The sequence below is a fragment of the Carcharhinus amblyrhynchos genome, chromosome 25 (assembly GCF_965287045.1).
Source record: "Carcharhinus amblyrhynchos chromosome 25, sCarAmb.v2.hapA, whole genome shotgun sequence".
In the NCBI taxonomy this organism is placed as follows: Eukaryota; Metazoa; Chordata; class Chondrichthyes; order Carcharhiniformes; family Carcharhinidae; genus Carcharhinus; species Carcharhinus amblyrhynchos.
Window position 1 is genome coordinate 44918408 of NC_137348.1, and position 18007 is coordinate 44936414.

Below are 18007 nucleotides of genomic sequence, written 5' to 3' on the forward strand. Positions count from 1 at the left end.
TGTGGATTGACACATGGAGGTGTGATATTGTCACCATGAGAAACCTGATTGAGGGAAGGACAGACTGGCAACTCAACATTCCGGGGGATAGGATCTTTAGGCAAGACAGGAGAGAGTGTAAAAAGGCAGATGGTATAGTACTATTAATTAAGCAGTCAATTACTGCAATAAACAGGGGCAATTTTGCATAAAAAGCCGATGTGCCCAATGGGTGGGAAAAAGGGAGATTTTCTCCCTTTTTTTTGGATGAACTCAGTGGGTTGCATTGTGGGGGGATGGCTGATGGGCAGTGCCATGATGTCTCCTGGGCATGGGCACTTTGCTCCTTGGTCAGTGCCAGCAGGCACAGTCTAGCACTGCCAGAATGCCCATGCCTAGGGGCACCACCTACACATGCTCAACCCCCTGAGGGGCGCACTCCCACTAGTTCCCCAAACATGGAGAGCTACTCTAGACCCTGCCAGAGTGAAATACCGAGTGGTGGGATGGGAGATGGTATTGGTCCTGGAGAATTCAGTCCCAGGCACGATAATGACATTTAAATTACATGAAAAATAGATTGAAATCACTTACCTGGTCTGGTTCCTGCATGTCTCGACCACACATGCACTGTGGTGGTGGGGGACCCGACCTTCCCGAATCGTGCATCTCCCAACCTGATGCGCCATCAAACTAACGGTCACGATGGGAAAATCGGGCCCCACATTTCTCCTCATCCCAGTTCTAAATGATCAGCCCTTTATCCTGGTTCTTATTAGGAATGCATTAAATACAATCTTCCACTTTATACCTAATTTGTTAATTGTTTAATAGAATTAACCAGGATATGTAAAGGGACTAAAGATGGCACTGGGGATTGGAGATGTCTATATGAAACTGAATCAGAACATAAAGGGAACTTACGAAGAAGCAGGAGTTGTGTTTCCTTTACTGGACTGCAACTGAGAGGCTCAAACACCTCCTTGTTCTGGATGCCCTCATGAGGAAAAACACCCTTTACCCTTTTAAGCCTGTTCATAATCCTGAATATTTCAATCAAATCCCTCTAGGGAGCCCTAATAGAATCATACAGTGCAGAAGAGGCCCTTCGGTCCATCACGTCTACACCAACATGTGTGAAACACCTGATCTCCCACCTAATCCCATCTGACAGCACTTGGCCCATAGCCTTGATGTTATGTCGTGCAAGTGCTCATCCAGGTACTTTTTAAAGGATGTGAGATAACCTGCCTCTACCTTCTTCCCAGGCAGTGCATTCCAGACCATCACCACCCTTTGGGTAAACATGTTTTGCCTCACATCCTCCAAAACCTCCTGCCCCTCAGCTTGAACCTATGTCCCTCATAATCTGGTACACCTCGATCAGGTCACCCCTCAGTCTTCTCTACTCCAATGAAAACAAACCAAGCCTATCCAACTCTCATCATAACTGAAACGTTCCATCTCAGGCAACATCCTGGTGAATCTCCTCTGCACCCTCTCTAGGGCAATCACACCCTTCCCATAATGTGGTGACCAGAATTGGACACGGTACTACAGCTGTTGCCTCATCAGTTCTATGAAACTCCAACATGACATTCCTGCTTTTGTAATTTATGCCTCAGCTGATGATGTGTTGCATGTGCCTTTTTCAATAACTTACTAACCTTCTGCCTTCAGAGATCTGTGGACAAACACACCAAGGTCCCTTTGTTCCACAGAACTTCAAGGGGTCATGCTGTTCAATGAATACTTCCTTGTCAAATTACTCCTTCCAATGTATATCACTTTGTTTTTTTTTGTATCCCTGTATATGTATATATCTGTGTATATCTTTTTCTGTGTATGTGTCTATACATCTACATTTTATCTATATATCTGTGTTTTATTTTGTATATCTGTGTATTTATCTGCATATACTTCAAAGATGAGCTGGTTAGGTTGACTTGTCATTATAAATTGCCCTTAATGTCAGTGGAATTAGCAGGGTTATGGCAATAGGGCCTGGGTGGGATTCTTGGATCATTGAATCCCTACAGTGCAGAAAGAGGCCATTTGACCCATCGAGTCTGCACCGACCACAATCCCAAACAGGCCCTACCTCCATATCCCTACATACTTACCCACTAATCCTTCTAACCTACGCATCTCAGGATGCTAAGGGGCAATTTTTTTTTAGCATGGCAGTTCAATCTAACCCGAACATCTTTGGACTGTGGGAGGAAACTGGAGCATCTGGAGGAAACCTACACAGACATGGGGAGAACGTGCAGACTCCATACAGACAGTGACCCAAGGTTGGAATCTGTGCAGACTCCACAAGCTGGGAATTGAATCTGGGTCCCTGGCACTATGAGGCAGCAGTGCTAACCACCGTGCCAGACTTGGTGGGCCAAATGGACTCCTTCTGCACCAGAGGGATTGCATGAATATCAGTGAGTTTTATCTGTGTTTACATTTATAATGTCTCTATTTTATCTATATATATGTTTTTCCATATATATCTGTATCAGAGTGTTTTTAGTTGCAATGTCTCTGTTTTATCTGTATATCTGTATTTTCTGTACATATATATCAGTGTTTCATCTGCGTTTTATCTACAATGTCTCTCAATTATCTATATATTTGTGTTTTTTCTATTTATTATCTATATCAGTGTTTTAACTGTATTTGGCTCATCGAGCCTGCATCAATAACAATCCCACCCAAGTCCTATCCCATATCCTAACCCACATATTTACCCTCCTAATCCCCGGATACCAGGGTCAATTTAGTTTGACCAGTCAACCTAACTTGCACATCTTTGGATTGTAGGAGGAAACTAAAGCATAGAATCCCAACAGTGGAGAAGGAAGCCATTTGGCCCATCAAGTCTGCACCAACCACAATTCCACCAAGATCCTATCCCCATAACCCCATTTACCCTGTTAGTCCCCTGCCACTGAGAGGCGATGTAGCATAGCCGATTAGTCTGATCTGCACATCTTTAGACTGTGGGAGGAAACCGTAGCACCCAGAGGAAACCCATGTGGCACGGTAACACAGTGATTAGCACTGCTGCTTCACAGTTCCAGGGACCTGTGTTTGATTCCTGGCTCGGGTCACTGTGTGGAGTTTGCACATTCTCCCTGTGTCTGCATGGGTTTCTTCTGGGTGCTCTAGTTTCCTCCCACAGCCCAAAGATGTGCTGGTTAAGTTGATTGGCTATGTTAAAATTGCCCTTAGTGTCCTGAGATGCATAGGTTAGAGGGATCAGTGGGTAAATATATGGAGGTAGGGCCTGGGTGGGATTGTGGTCCATGTAGAGTCGATGGGCTGAATGGCCTGTTTCTGTGCGTTAGGGTTTCTATGACAAAGGGGAGAATGTATGTATCTGTATATCTGTGTTTTATTTTGTATATCTGTGTATTTATCCGCATATACTTCAAAGATGTGCTGGTTAGGTTGATTGGTTTTTATAAATTGCCCTTAATGTCAGGGGGATTAGCTGGGTTATGGGAATAGGGCCTGGGTGACAGACAGTGACCCGAGGCCGGAATTGAACCCGGGTTCCTGGCGCTGTGAGGCAGCATTTCTAACCAGTGTGCCACCACCGTACCATCTCTGGTTTATCTGTATAACTGTGTATTTATATTTGTGTTTTATTTGTACATCTGTGAATATATTTCTAGATGTTACATGTGTTTTTATCTACAATGTTTGTGTTATTTGTATAGATTTTCTGTTTATATCTGTATTTGTGTTTTTATCTATAAATCTCAGTTCTATGTACATTTCGAAATATGTGTTTTATCTGTTTTTATCTACAATGTCTGTGTGTTATCTGTGCATATATATTTTATCTGTATTTATGTATTTTTATCGATCTATCTATGAGTTTTATCTGTGTATATATCTATGTGTGTGTGCTGTGAGTTTTATCTGTTGTTATCTACAATGTCTCTGGGAAGATTTGCTCTCCTGGTTCCCACGCTCCAGAATTTTAATGAATTAACTTGGCCCCGCCCACCAGTCAGTGAGACCCGCCCCACGTGGGTCCACAACCAATGACCGCGTAGTGGGGGATGGGTATCTGGATCTGATTGGCTGGTTGTATGGAATGCCGCGAGCCAGCGTTTCATTGCCATGGCAACAGCTCGCTCGGCGGTTAAAAGCGGCGGGAGCCGCGCGGCCGCTTCGCAAAGAACAGCAGAGCCCCGGGGGGGTGGGAGGGAGGGGGGAAGAGAAAAGAGGCCCGGGGGGAAACACTGAGCCCGGAGCGGAGGCCCGGGGGGGAAACACCGAGCCCGGAGCGGAGGCCCGGGGGGAAACACCGAGCCCGGAGCGGAGGCCCGGGGGGGGGAAACACCGAGCCCGGAGCGGAGGCCCGGGGGGGAAACACCGAGCCCGGAGCGGAGGCCCGGGGGGAAACACCGAGCCCGGAGCGGGGGGACACCGAGCCCGGAGCGGGGGGACACCGAGCCCGGACCGGCGGCCCGGGGGGAAACACCGAGCCCGGAGCGGAGGCCCGGGGGGGAAACACCGAGCCCGGAGCGGAGGCCCCGGCGGGGGGGAAACACCGAGCCCGGAGCGGAGGGACACCGAGCCCGGAGCGGCGGTCCGGGGGGAAACACCGAGCCCGGAGCGGCGGTCCGGGGGGAAACACCGAGCCCGGAGCGGCGGCCCCGGGGGGACAGAGTGAACCGGGGGGGAGAGAGCGCGGAGCGGCCCTGGGGAGTCTGGAAGGCGGGCCGGAGGCATTGCGGGCCCCGGGCTGAGGGAGTGTCGGGGCCGGGGTGGCGGTGATGAGCCAGGCCGAGGTGTCTCCGGCCGGCGGGCCGCAGCGGATGTTCCAGGAGGCGGTGAGACGCGGCAACACCCGGGAGCTGCAGTCGCTGCTGCAGAACATGCCGGACGGGCCCTTCAATGTGAACTCATTCGGGCCGGAGGGGCAGACCGCGCTGCACCAGTCCGTCACCGCCGGCAACCTGGAGCTGGTCAAACTGCTGGTCAAGTTCGGGGCCGACATCCGCCTGGCGAACCGCGACGGCTGGAGCGCGCTGCACATCGCCGCTTTCGGTGGGCACCAGGACATCGTTCTCTACCTCATCACCAAGGCCAAGTACGGAGCTAACGGCGCCCGGTGAGGAGCCCGGAGCCCCGGGCAGGACTCAACCCACAGCCGGGGACTGGACTGAACCGAGCCGCCACCTGGACTGGACTGAGAGCGGCCTGGAGCGGATGGAGCCCCGAGCCCGGAGTGGACAGGCAGCCGGGCATCTACCTCAGCGGGCCGGCCTGGGCTGGCGGAGGGACTGCGGGGCGGGGGAGCGGAGCTGGCGGACACACTGTGGAGCTCACAAATGTACCAATAAACAGCGTGTCAAACACAGCCCCGTGTGGCCTCCACTGCGGGACATCCCCCCACCCCCCAGTAAATCCAGCAACCGCCCCCCTACCCCTTCCCTCCCAATCCACCGACCCCCCCCCCACCCCAATATGCCCCAATCCCCCAATCAGCCACTGACCCCCTTCCCCCCCACCCCCCCAGATCCAGTGAGCCCCCCAATCTGTTGACACCTGCCCTGATCCGCTGACACCCCCGACCCACCTGGACCCTCCACCCAATCCGACAGGACCACACGCCCCCCCCGTCGCCGGGACACCACCTGACTGTGCCCATCTGGGTCCCAGCCCACCTCTCTGGGGCCACCCACATCCCCGCGCAGCCGGCCCTCTTGGGGGTCCCCCCCTCCTGCCCACCAGGCTCGGCCCTCTTGGGGGTCTGCCTGCCAGGCCCGGCCCTCTTGGGGGGTCCCCCTGCCTGTCCACCCCTCTGGTGGGGTGCCTTCAGCCCTGCCTTAACTTCCCCTTTGTTGTCACAGGCCTTTTAAGTGCTCCCTCTCCCTGTCTGCAATAATCTCTACCTCCATCAATACAGCCACATGTATTTTCTCTGCCCATGTGTGCTATCACTGCCTACACTATGGAGTTTAATTTAGATAAATGTGAGGTGATGCATTTGATAGATCGAATCAGGGCAGGAATTACTCAGTTAATGGTGGGGTGTTGTGGCGAGTTCTCGAATAAGGTGATCTCGGGGTACAGGTTCATAGCTCCTTCAAAGTAGAGTCACAGGTGGACAGAGTGATGAAGAAGGTATTCAGCATGCTTGCTTTCATTGATCTTATAGAGATCTGTCAAATAATGAGGGGCACAGATCAGTTCAACAGTCAACGTCTTTTCCCAAAGGTAGGGGAGTCCAAAACTTAAAAGCATAGGTTTCAGGTAGACAGAAGATATATGAAAGGGTCCAGAGGGGCAACTTTTTCATACAGAGGGTGCTGAATGTCTGGAACAAGCTGCCAGAGTAGAGGTGGGTACCATTTTGTCTTTTAAAAAGCAGTTAGATAGTTACATGGCTAAGACTGGTATCGAGGGATATCAGCCAAATGCAGGCAATTGGGACTGGCTTAGTGGTAAAAACTGAGCGGAATGGGGTTGAGTTACAGGGTCTGTTTCCATGCTGTAACCCTGTCTGACTCTCTGCTTTCTGCCTATACGACCTGCTTTTTAGAGTTGAGGGAAGAAGGCTCATTGGTCCATCTTGTCTTCACCAAAGACAAACCACCTAACTTGTGCTTTTATTCTCCAGCACTTGGCCCATAACTTTGGCATCAAAAGTATGTATCTAAATATTTCTTAAATGCCCTGAGGGTCTCTTACCTTTCCACAAGTGCTGTTTGTAACACCTCTTTGACAGGATGTATGTAGGGGATGGACATTCCACCTCTGATGCCCCAACTTACCTCCTGTACTCCTTTGCCTGCATATGCAGCCTATACTGCCCTGGCCCACATGCTGTCTGCCCCTTCTACATGTGGGGTTCTACCTTTATCCATTCTGTCCATGGGTGCTGTACTACTCCTACTCATTGCCTGAGGTTCACTGTACATTCCACTTATGTGTAGCATGTACCCACTCTGTATGGTTTGTGAAGTACCTTGAACACTCCCTCTGCCCACATGTTACCTGGAGCATATGCATGCTGTCCCTGATGTCAACCCCCTCAACCTCCCTGCTGTCGTTTCCCCCCGTCCCCACAATGTATGCACTGTTTTGGCCTCCGTCCTTGCCTGGGCAACATGTCTGCTCCCTCTGTGTTTGGTGCAGTATTGTTTCTGCTGCACCATTCTGTCCATATGGCTTCCACCATGGGTGCTATCTGTACCCATGCTGTTCATGCCTGTTACCTCTTCCGTCCTCCTCTGCTTGTGTTTGTTCTCCTTTGTTTGCATGCGCAGCTTATAGCGTCAATGTTGTGTACACAATCTGCCCTGTATTTACATTCAATATCCTGAACACTAAGAACTTCTGTTTCTCTTGTGGGAAGTGGCATTACTGGCAAGGCCAGCATTTGTTGCCCATCCCTAAATGCTTTTGACCTGAGTATCTTGCAAGATCATATCAGAGGACAGTTAAGAGTCAAACACATTGCTATGACTCCACATCCACAGCAATGTCAGACCAGTTTAAGGATGGCAGGTTTGTTTCCTTGAAGAGCATTAGTGAAACAGAAGGGTTTTTATAACAATCAATGATAGCTTTATTGCCACCATTGCTGAGATTTGTCGTCAATTACAGATTATTTTAATGATTTGAGCTTTCTAATTTATCAGATTGAAATTGCATCGGATGCCAATGTGAAAGTTAAAAAAACTGTCTCCCCTTTACTACTGACCACTGCCCAGTCAACACTATATTCTATTTGCTTAATCTCCAAACGTTTCCCTTCTCTATTAAATTGCCATTTTCTCTCACTGACAGAACTTGTGATCCCACGCTGGATTTGTCTAAGTCCCTAATCATTCGAATACTAAGATGCATGGAGTACCATTCAACCCATTACAATTTCAACACTGACTTCCACTCTTCCCATTACTGTCTCGATCATCTCGAAGTGTGCCATGTTGATCATTAATGAGCAGTTGCTCCAAAAACCCATGCTGCCTATCCCTGGATGATTTTTGAGAGATGTATTTCATCAGCCTTTCAACCTGTCCCTTACTAAATTAAGAGTTGAAAATATCCATATATCTGTTCTCATGTTCTTGGTCTAATCCTGTCTTCTCCATTCAATTGAGATCTGATTTGAAAGTGAAGGCTTTGTTTTGGAAGTGCTGTGAATCTCCTGGATGGACATAGCCTGCAGCCCTGACTTTGCTGTCAGCTGAATCAAAAACACACTTGCTAAATATCTTCCCTTTTCCCTTGCATTCTTTGCAACTAGAGAAAGGCATTAAGTTTACTAAGAATGGTTAGTGATTATCAAATTAATTTATTAAAGTATAAGGCTTGATCAGCTGACTGGGATTTGGTGCATTTCTGATTTTTCTTTTAACATGAGCTTGCTCTCTAGCAGAATGATGCTTCTCTCTGGGCATCTGGCTTCTTCCAGTTAAAGGGAATAGGGTGACTGTATTCAGAAGCTTCTCCTTGGGGTCTGACCTTCTCCAGTTGACTGATTGTCCTGGACTAACTGGCACTGTGGGCTTTCCTGGGCTGCTCCTGATTGTGATGCCTGCTTGGGCTTTTCTCATTTCCCTTTTTCGTCTTTGGGCTCAGCCCTGACAGCTGCTATGCTAATGAGGGGCAGCGATGCCATATCCAAATCCTCCGAGGCTAAAGGCTCAGCAAGATGAACAGCCTTTCAGCTAGAAATAAAACTTAACAAAGCACAGCCGTTGTTTTCACATTCAAATCCCTGAGACAACAGAGGCAATTGACGGGCAATGTCAGTTTACAACAGACTGCTTGCTGACTGGACATCAACTGTACTGGCTAAAAGATAGTGAGCAGTGAGTCAGGGTTATAAAATAACACATGCAATGTGACTAATTGAAACTACCAAAGTATAGGAATTTAGACATTTCATTACAGGCTTTCAATGTTGCTGTGCAAATGCTGCTGCAATTCCTGTTCTTCACCCCCCCCCCCCCCCCCCCCCCCGGCCGACCCCTCACATTTAAACTCTGCTTTCTTCAAACTGAAACCCAGCTACATCTGAATGCATAGCTGTGGAGTAATGTCCTTCAGTTGTGATGTTATGGCGGCCTCTGCTGATATTCCAGTTAGCAGCACCCAGAATGATACAAGTTCTGAGGCATCTTTCCTGGGATCAGAGTCAGGATGGAGATGTGTGGGTAATTGGATAGAATTAGCAGAAGTGGCAGGAACCATTGTAGAGAAGCAGGATTTAAACTGCTTCTGCACCTGGGGCCTATCTTTAGCTGGATGTTTGCGTGAATAGTTGGAGGAACAAGGCCAGTTGAATCTTTGCTAATTAAGAAGTTGTTTTTCAGTGATCTGCGATACAAATGAGAGACCTCACAACTTGCAAGTTCCGTTTGCAGAATCCATTGCTCAGTAATGTGTATCTGGCAATGTTAGATTGGCACTGCAAGAGACAGGCAATACTGCAGAAGAAAGGAGTCTGTATAATTGAGGGACTGTCAGTGATCTTCAGTTCTGGGAGTGATGTGTTTTAGGTGGCTCTGACGTTATGTCAGTAGTGTTTGTGTTGTGTGATTTTGTTAACAATGTTTATACCAGTTGTTTAGACTGAGAGATTGTTGTCGTACATATTGAAGCATCATAGAACAATGACTGGACAGAGATTGTTCGGTCCATTGTTCCATGCTCGCACATTACAGGAGTAACTCACCTAGTCCCTTTCCCTGCAACCTTGCAGTATTTTCCTCTTCAGATAATTATCTTTGAGGGCCTCAATCGGGCTCTTGGGCAGTACATTCCAGATCCCAACTACTTGCTGCATGAAAAGGTTTTTCCTCGTTCTTGTTGCTTCTTCTGCCAATCATCTTAAATCAGTGTTCTCTGGTTCTTGATCCTTCCGCCAGTGGGAAGCTTCGCACTCTATTTTGTCCAAATCTGTATTTGAATACTCTTAGCAAATCTCATTCTCCAAAGAGAACAGACCTTGGTTCTCCAATCTATCTATATAAGTCAAATTCCTCATCTGTAGAACCATCGTGTCAACCACCATTTCTGTATTCTCTCTAGTGTCTTCACATCCTTTGGCAGTGGTTCTTATAACAAATATTTACTGGTTGTGATTGTGCCAGTAGAACATGAGAAATCAAAGCAACTGTAGACCATTCGAGCCCTCAGAACTACTGTTATTCAATGTGCTTATGATTGAACAGTCGCTCCCTAACTCCATTTTCTTTGTGCCTTGGGATTCTCTTTAATCCTGTCTGCAAAGGACATTTTGTGACCCCTTTTTGCTCTTCTAACTCCCTGTTTGGGTTCTTTACTACTCTCTGTATTCCTCCATTACTTCATCTGTTTTAGCTGCCTGGACCTTATGTAAGCCTCTTTTCCTTTTTGATTTGACCCACAATTTCCCTGGTTATCCACAGCTCTCGTATCCTACCTTTCCTGTCCTTCCTTTTTACAGATACGTGCCTGTCCTACACTCCTATCAACTGCTCCTTAAAAGACTCCCACGTGCCAGATGTGGATTTACCCTCAAACAGCTCTCCCAATCAACAGCCACCAAATCCTGCCTAATCCAGATGAGATTGAGTAAACTAAGGTTGTTCTCCCTGGAAAAGACAAAGGTTGAGGGGCGACCTAATAGAAGTTTATAAAATTATGAAGGGCTTAGATAGGGTGAACAGTGGGAAGCTTTTTCCCAGGTCGGAAATGACAAACACAAGGGGTCACAAGTTTAAGGTAAGGGAGGCAAGGTCCAATACAGATATGTGGGGGCGTATTTTACACAGAGGGTGGTGGGGGCCTGGAATGCACTACCAAGCAAAGTAGTTGAGGCAGACACGCTAGGATCATTTAAGACTTATTTAGATAGCCACATGAACAGACTAGGTTTTGAAGGAAACAAATGGATGGTCTAGTTAGGAACCCATGATCGGTGCAGGCTTGGAGGGGCTGAGAGGCCTGTTCCTGTGCTGTATTGCTTTTTTTTTTAGGACATCCTTCCTAAGAAGACAAGAAACCAGACAATTGACCAAATGTGATTTCACTAATGCCTTATGTGATTGAAGCAAGAACTCCCTCCTTCTTGTAGTTTGAGTCCTTGTTAATTGCTGTGCCTACATGTTAACTTTGATTCATGTACAAGAACACAAATCCTTCTGAACATCAATATCTAATTTTCTTCCATTCTTCCTAGTGGATAATTTTCCACATGATACTGCACTGCTACCTTCATCACTTTAGACACTGTGTCTAAATCTCCAAGCTGCTTTGTTTTGTCCCCTCCTAACTGGTTTATCAGTCCAAGGACCAAGGGGGTAATCTGTGTGATGCTGCAGGATATAGGAAGAGTGTTAAATGAATACTTGAATAATGTAGGTACAGAATTCAGGAAAAGGCACTATGAGGAACTTGCACAGTTTGACATAAGAAATGGGGAGGTATTGGTGACTCTGATGAGCTTGAAAGTAGACAGATCCCCAGGGCTGGATGAATTGTATCTCAGGCTGCTGTGGGAGGTGAGGCAGGAAATTGCAGGATTCTGAGGCAAATTTTTAATTCCTTTCTGGCAATGGAGGAAGTAAAAAGTCTGACAACACCAGGTTTAAGTCCAACCGATTGAAAGTAAACTCACAAGCTTTCAGGTTTGTCCCTTCGTCAGGTGAGTGGAGAGGCCAGAACTTTTTACTGTGTTTACCCCAGTCCAATGCCGGCATACCCACATAATGGAGGAAGTGTCAGAGGATGATAATGTGATTCTACTCTTCAGGAAGGGTGGTAGAGATCGTAGAATCTCTATGGTGTAGGAGATGGTCTTTCAGCCCATCAAGTCTGCACCAACCACTATCCCACCCAGGCCCTATTCCCTTAACCCCACATATTTACTCTGCTAATCCCCCTGACAATTTATCGTGGCCAGTCAACCTAATCCGCACATCTTTTTTGGGGGGGCGGGGGGGGGTGTTGGGGAGGGGAGGTGGCAGGGGTGGTGGTGGTGGAGTGGTAGGGTGGAAACCAGAGCAGCCAGAGGAAACCCACACAGACACAGGGAGAATGTGCAAATTCCACACAGACAGTGACTGAGGTCGGAACTGAACCAGGGTCCCCAGCACTGAGGCAGCAGTGCTAACCACTGTGCTGCCATGCCGCACAGGGAAGTACACATTGGTGAGTCTCACGTCAATAGCAGGGAAACCATTGGAAGAAAATTTTGAAGGAGAGAATTAACCTCTATTCCTCATTCCCATTGCTTTCCAAATAGTCAGCATAACATGTCAGAGAGAGGTCATACCTGACAAATTTGATAGAATTTTTTGAAAAAAATGAATGTGTGGATGAGGGAAGTGCAGTTTGGTGTAGTTGATATGGATTTTAGTATAAAGCCTTTGACAAGTTCCCACACGGGAGACTGATTGAGAAGGTTGAAGCATATGGAATTCAGGGAAACTTGGCAAGATAGATCTGAAACTTGATTAGGAATAGGGTATTGATAGACTGTTTGGGTGACTGGAGGTAGGTGTTTGGTGGTGTACCCTTGATGGGCAGAGCAGTGACAGATTATATTTAATGTTGGAGGTGATGCAGTTTGGAAGAAGTAACAAGACAAGGGAGTATTTAGAAACATAGAAGATAGGAGCAAGAGGAGGCCATTTGGTCCTTCAAGTCTGCTCTGCCATTCATTAAGATCATGGCTAATCATCCAACTCAACAGCCTAATCCCTGTAACCTTTGATCCTATTCACCCCAAGCCTCTTGAATGCATTCACTGTTTTGGCATCAACTACTTCCTGTGGTAATGAATTCCACAGGCTCACCACTCTTTGGTTGAAGAAATGTCTCCTCACCTCCATCTTAAATCATCTACCCTGAATCCCCAGACTTTGACCCCGGTTCTGGATTCTTCCTGCATCTACCCTGTTTAGTCCTGTTAGAATTTTATAAGTATTTATGAGAATCCCCTTCATTCGTTTGAACTCCAACGAAAATAATCCTAACCTAGTCAATCTCTCCTCCTACATCAATCCTGCCATCCCTGGATCAGCTTCGTAAACCTTTGCTGCACTCCCTCGAAAGCCAGAACATCCTTCCTTAGAAAAAGAGATCAAAACTGCACACAATTCTGTACGTGTGGTCTCACCAAAGCCCTGTATAGTTGCAATAACATCTCCCTGCTCCTGTGGGCGGCACGGTAATACAGTGGTTAGCGTTGCTGCTTCACAGCTCCAGGGACCTGGGGTCGATTCCCAGCTCGGGTCACTGTCTGTGTGGAGTTTGCACATTCTCCTTGTGTCTGTGTGGGTTTCCTCTGGGTGCTCCGGTTTCCTCCCACAGTCCAAAGATGTGCAGGTTAGGTTGATTGGCCATGCTACAATTGCCCCTTAGTGTCCTGAGATGCGTAGGTTAGAGGGATTAGCGGGTAAAATATGTAGGGATATGGGGGTAGGGCCTGGGTAGGATGGTGCAGACTCAAAGGGCCTCTTTCTGCACTGTAGGGTTCTATGATATACTTGAAACCTCTCCCAATGAAGGCCAGCATGCCAATCGTCATCTTTACCACCTGCTGCACCTGCATGTTTACCTTCTGTGACTAGTGCACAAGGACACCCAGATCCTGCTGCACGGTCCCCCCTCCCAATTTACAATCATTCTGCCTCCTTGTTTTTGCTTCCAAAGTGAATAACCTTACACTTACTCAAATTATACTGCATCTGCCATTGATTTGCCCACTCACCCAACCTGTCTAAATCATTCTGAAGGATTTCTGCATCCTCGTCAGTTCACCCTTCCACCCAACTTGGTTTCATCTGCAAACTTTGAGATGTTACATTTTGTTCCCTCATCCAAATGGTTAATATATATTGTGAATAGCTGGGGTCCCAGCACTGATCCCTGTGGCATCCCACTAGTTACCACCTGCCAATTTGAAAAGCACCCATTCCTACTCTTTGTTTCCTTTCTAACAACCAGTTTTCTATTCATCTCAAACTTCCCCCAATCCCATGTGCTTTAATCTTGCATGATAATCTCTTGTGCGGAACTTTGTCAAACGTTTTCTGAAAGTCCAAATATACCACATCTACTGGTTCCCCCTTATCAACTCTACTAGTTACATCTTCAAAGAATTCGAACAAATTTGACAAGCACAATTTCCCCTTCATAAATCCATGCTGACTCTGTCTGATCCTGCCACTGCTTTCTAAATGCTCTGCTGTGAAGTCCTTGATAACGGATTTGGGAATTTTCCCCACTACTGATGTTAAGCTTACTGGTTTATTTAATAAATGGCAGGACAGTGGGAGACTCAGGAACAGATGTATCTTGGGCACTTATTCACAGATCCCTGAAGGCAGATGGGCCACTTACTTCTAGCAGTTACAACATAAAGTATAAGAGCAAGGAGGTGAATTTGGAGTTGTACTGACTGTTGGTTAGGCCACAGCTGGAGTATTGTGTACAGTTCTGGTCACCTCACTACAGGAAGGATATGATTGCACTAGAGGGGGTACAGAGGAAATTCACCAGGATGTTGCCTGGGTCAGAGCATTTGAGATATAAGGAGAGACTAGATAGACTTGGATTGTTTTCTCTCGAGCTGAGGGGGGAACATGATAAAAGTGTATCAGATTATGAGGGGAATGTACAGGGGTGACTAGGAAGCAACTCTTCCCTCTTGGTTGAGGGCTCAATCACGAGGGGACATAGTTTTAGGGTGAGGGACAGGCGATTCAGAGGGGATTTGAGGGGGAAAAAATCACTTCAGTGGGAATCTGGAGTGTGTCCCCTCAGAAGGTGTGGAGGCTGGAAACCTTATAACCTTTAAAAGTATTTGGATGAGCACTTGAAACATTTAGGGATATGAGAAAACAGGATTAGTGTGACCTTAGTGGTAGTTATTGTCAGTGCAGACTCGATGAGCTAAAGGGCCTTTCCTTGATTTTGATTTGATTTATTATTGTCACATATATGAACATACACTGAAAAGTATTGTTTCTCGCGTGCTATACAGATAAAGTATACCATGCATAGAGAAGGAAAGGAGAGGGTGTAGAATATAGTGTTACAGTCATAGCGAGGGTGTAGAGAAAGATCAACTTAATGCGAGGTAGGTCCATTCAAAAGTCTGTCAGCAGCAGGGAAGAAGCTGTTCTTGAATCAGTTGGTACGTGACCTCAGACTTTTGTACTTTCTTCCGATGGAAGAGAGAATGTCCGGGGTGCCTGGGGTCCTTAATTACGTTGGCTGCTTTTCCAAGGCAGCAGGAAGTGTAGACGGAGTCAATGGATGGGAGGCTGGTTTGCATGATGGATTCGGCTACATTCACGACCTTTTCATAGTTCCTTGCGGTCTTGCACAGAGCAGGAGCCCATACCAAGCTGTGATACAACCAGAAAGAATACTTTCTATGGGGCATCTGTAAAAGTTGGTGAGAGTCGCAGCTGACATGCTAAATTTCTTCAGTCTCCTGAGAAAGTAGAGGCATTGGTGGGTTTTCGTAACTATAGTGTCGACATGGGGCACCAGGACAGGTTGGTGATCTGGACACCATAAAACTTGAAGATCTTGACCCTTTCTACTTCATCCCCATTGATGTAGACAGGGGCATGTTCTCCTTTGTGCTTCCTGAGGTTGATGACAATCTCCTTCATTTTGTTGACATTGAGGGAGAGATTATTGTTGCTGCACCAGTTCACCAGATTCTCTATCTTATTCCTGTACTCTGTCTTGTCATTGTTTGAGATCTGACCCACTACAGTGGTGTTGTCAGCAAACTTGAAAATTGAATTGGAGGGGAATTTGGCTGCACAAGTCGCAGGTGTATAAGGAGTATAGTAGGGGGCTGAGAACACAGCCTTGTGGGGCACTGGTGTTGAGATGATTGTGGAGGAGATGTTGTTCCTATCCTTACTGATTCTGGTCTGTGGGGAAGTTCAGGATCCAGTCGCAGAGGGAGGTGCCGAGGTCCAGGCCACAGAGTTTGGAGATGAATTTCATGGGAATAATAGTGTTGAAAACTGAGCTGTAGTCAATAAATAGGCGTCTGACATCTGTCCTTGTTATCTCAGTGTTCCAGAGTTGAGTGCAGGAAGTGGCATCTGCTGTGGACCTGTGGCAGCGCTAGGCAAACTGTAGTGGATCCAGGTAGTCCGAGAGGCTGGAATTAATTAGTGCCATGACTAATCTTTTGAAGCGTTTCATGATGACATATGACTCGATGACTTCAAGCCTCTTGGACCTGATGGCTGTATCCTAGGGTTTTAAAGGAAGTGGCTGCAGAGATAATGGGTGCAGTTGTAATTTTCCAAAATTCCCTGGATTCCCAATAGGTCTCAATGGATGGGAAAACACACTAGTCATGAAAGGGGGAGACAGAAAGCAACGAACTAAAGACCACTTAGCTTAATATCTACCATAGAATCTCTGCACTGCAGAGGAGGCCATATGGCCCACTGAGTCTGCACTGACCACAATCCCACCCTGGCCTTATCCCCATAATCCCATGCATTTACCCTAGCTCATCCCTCTGTCCCTAAGGGGCAATTTAACATGGGCAATTCATCTAATGCGCACATCTTTGAACTTTGGGTCAATCCATCATTAAAGTGATAGTAGCAGGACACTCAAAATATTATGGTACAATCAGGCAGAGTTAACATGGTTTTGTGAAAGGAAAATAGTGTTTGACCAATCTGTTTGAAGTCTTGGAGGATGCATAGTGCAGAACTTGTGGATGTGGTGTACTTGACTTTCCTAAAAGCATTCTGTAGGGTGCCACATGAAAGTTAACTGCACAGGAACGCATGGTGATGTGGAGGAGGTGGGTGTGGGGTGATGTATCAACATGGACAGTAGATTAGTTAATGGACAGGAAATGCAGTTGAGATAAATGGGCCATTTTCTAGTTGCTGGGCTTGGGCCTCAATAATTCATGGCCTCAATGATTTGGATGAAGGGGCAGACTCTATTCTGGCCTAACTTACAGAGGATGCAAAGATAAGTTGGAAACCAAATCATGGGGAGGATAAGAAGTGTTTTTAAAGCGATATGGATAGTTAAGAGGCAAAAAAGTGTTGCTTGTGTTATACAGTAATGAGTTGGAATGAATGTGGGGGGGCACAACTGAGAAACTTGGCAGGTGACGCAAAGATTGGCCAAGTAGTGGATAGTGTATCGGATAGCTATATCTCCAAAACCATATCGATGGGTTGCTGGATTGAGCGGTAAAGTGGCAGATGAATTTTAACGCAGGTAATTGTGATGTGAGGTAATACATTTAGAGGGGTGTCAAGCAGTTATAGTGAATACATAATAAAAGGTAATATACTAAGAGGGGCAGCTGAAGCGACTGATCTTGGCGTACAAGTACACAGATCATTATAGCAATTCAAATAGACAAGGTTGTAAAGAAAGCATATGGAGTGCTCTTCTTCATTGGCAGAGATATGGAATATAAAAATGAGAATATAATGTTGAAATTGTATAAAACATTGGTGAGGCCACTACTGGAGTATTGTGGATAGTTCCAGTCACCATATTACAGGAAGGATGTAATTATTTTGGAGAGAGCGCAGAGGAGCGTCACAAGAATGTTGGCCAGGGCTAGAAAAGTGTAGTTTTGAGGAGAGATTGGATAGAATCCCTACTGTGCAGAAAGAGGCCATTCAGCCCACTGAACCTGCACAGATGACAATTCCACCCAGGCCCCATAACCCCACGTATTTATCCTGCTGATCCCTGGACACTAAGGGACAATTTAGCATGGCCAATCAACCTAACCCACGCATCTTTGGACTATGGGAGGAAACTGGAGCACCCGGAGGAAACCCACGCAGACACGGGGAGAATGTGCAAACTCCACCCAGTGACCCAAGGCTGGAATTGAACCCAGTCCCTGGCGCTGTGAGGCAACAGTTCTAACCATTGTGCTGCCCTGGAAAGGTTGGGGTTATTTTCCTTGGAACAAAGAAGGCTGAAGATAGTCAAATTACGAGGGGAAAAGATAGTGGACAGGATGAAATTGGTTCTCTTAGAGCAC

At 46.7% G+C, this 18007-nt stretch overlaps 1 protein-coding gene across 1 annotated transcript; it reads left to right on the top strand.

The window, feature by feature from the left end:
• The first annotated feature begins 4547 nt into the window (after positions 1–4547).
• nrarpa (NOTCH regulated ankyrin repeat protein a) lies at positions 4548–5382 on the top strand. Its single transcript, XM_080212145.1, has one exon. It carries the CDS (start codon positions 4764–4766, stop codon positions 5103–5105), a length of 342 nt encoding a protein of 113 aa, XP_080068271.1. The 5' UTR covers positions 4548–4763; the 3' UTR covers positions 5106–5382.
• Positions 5383–18007: the final 12625 nt, after the last annotated feature.

What these genes read in the sequence shown, in the direction of transcription:
- nrarpa (XM_080212145.1), top strand. Translation starts at nt 4,764, where the DNA reads ATGAGCCAGGCCGAGGTGTCTCCGGCCGGCGGGCCGCAGCGGATGTTC.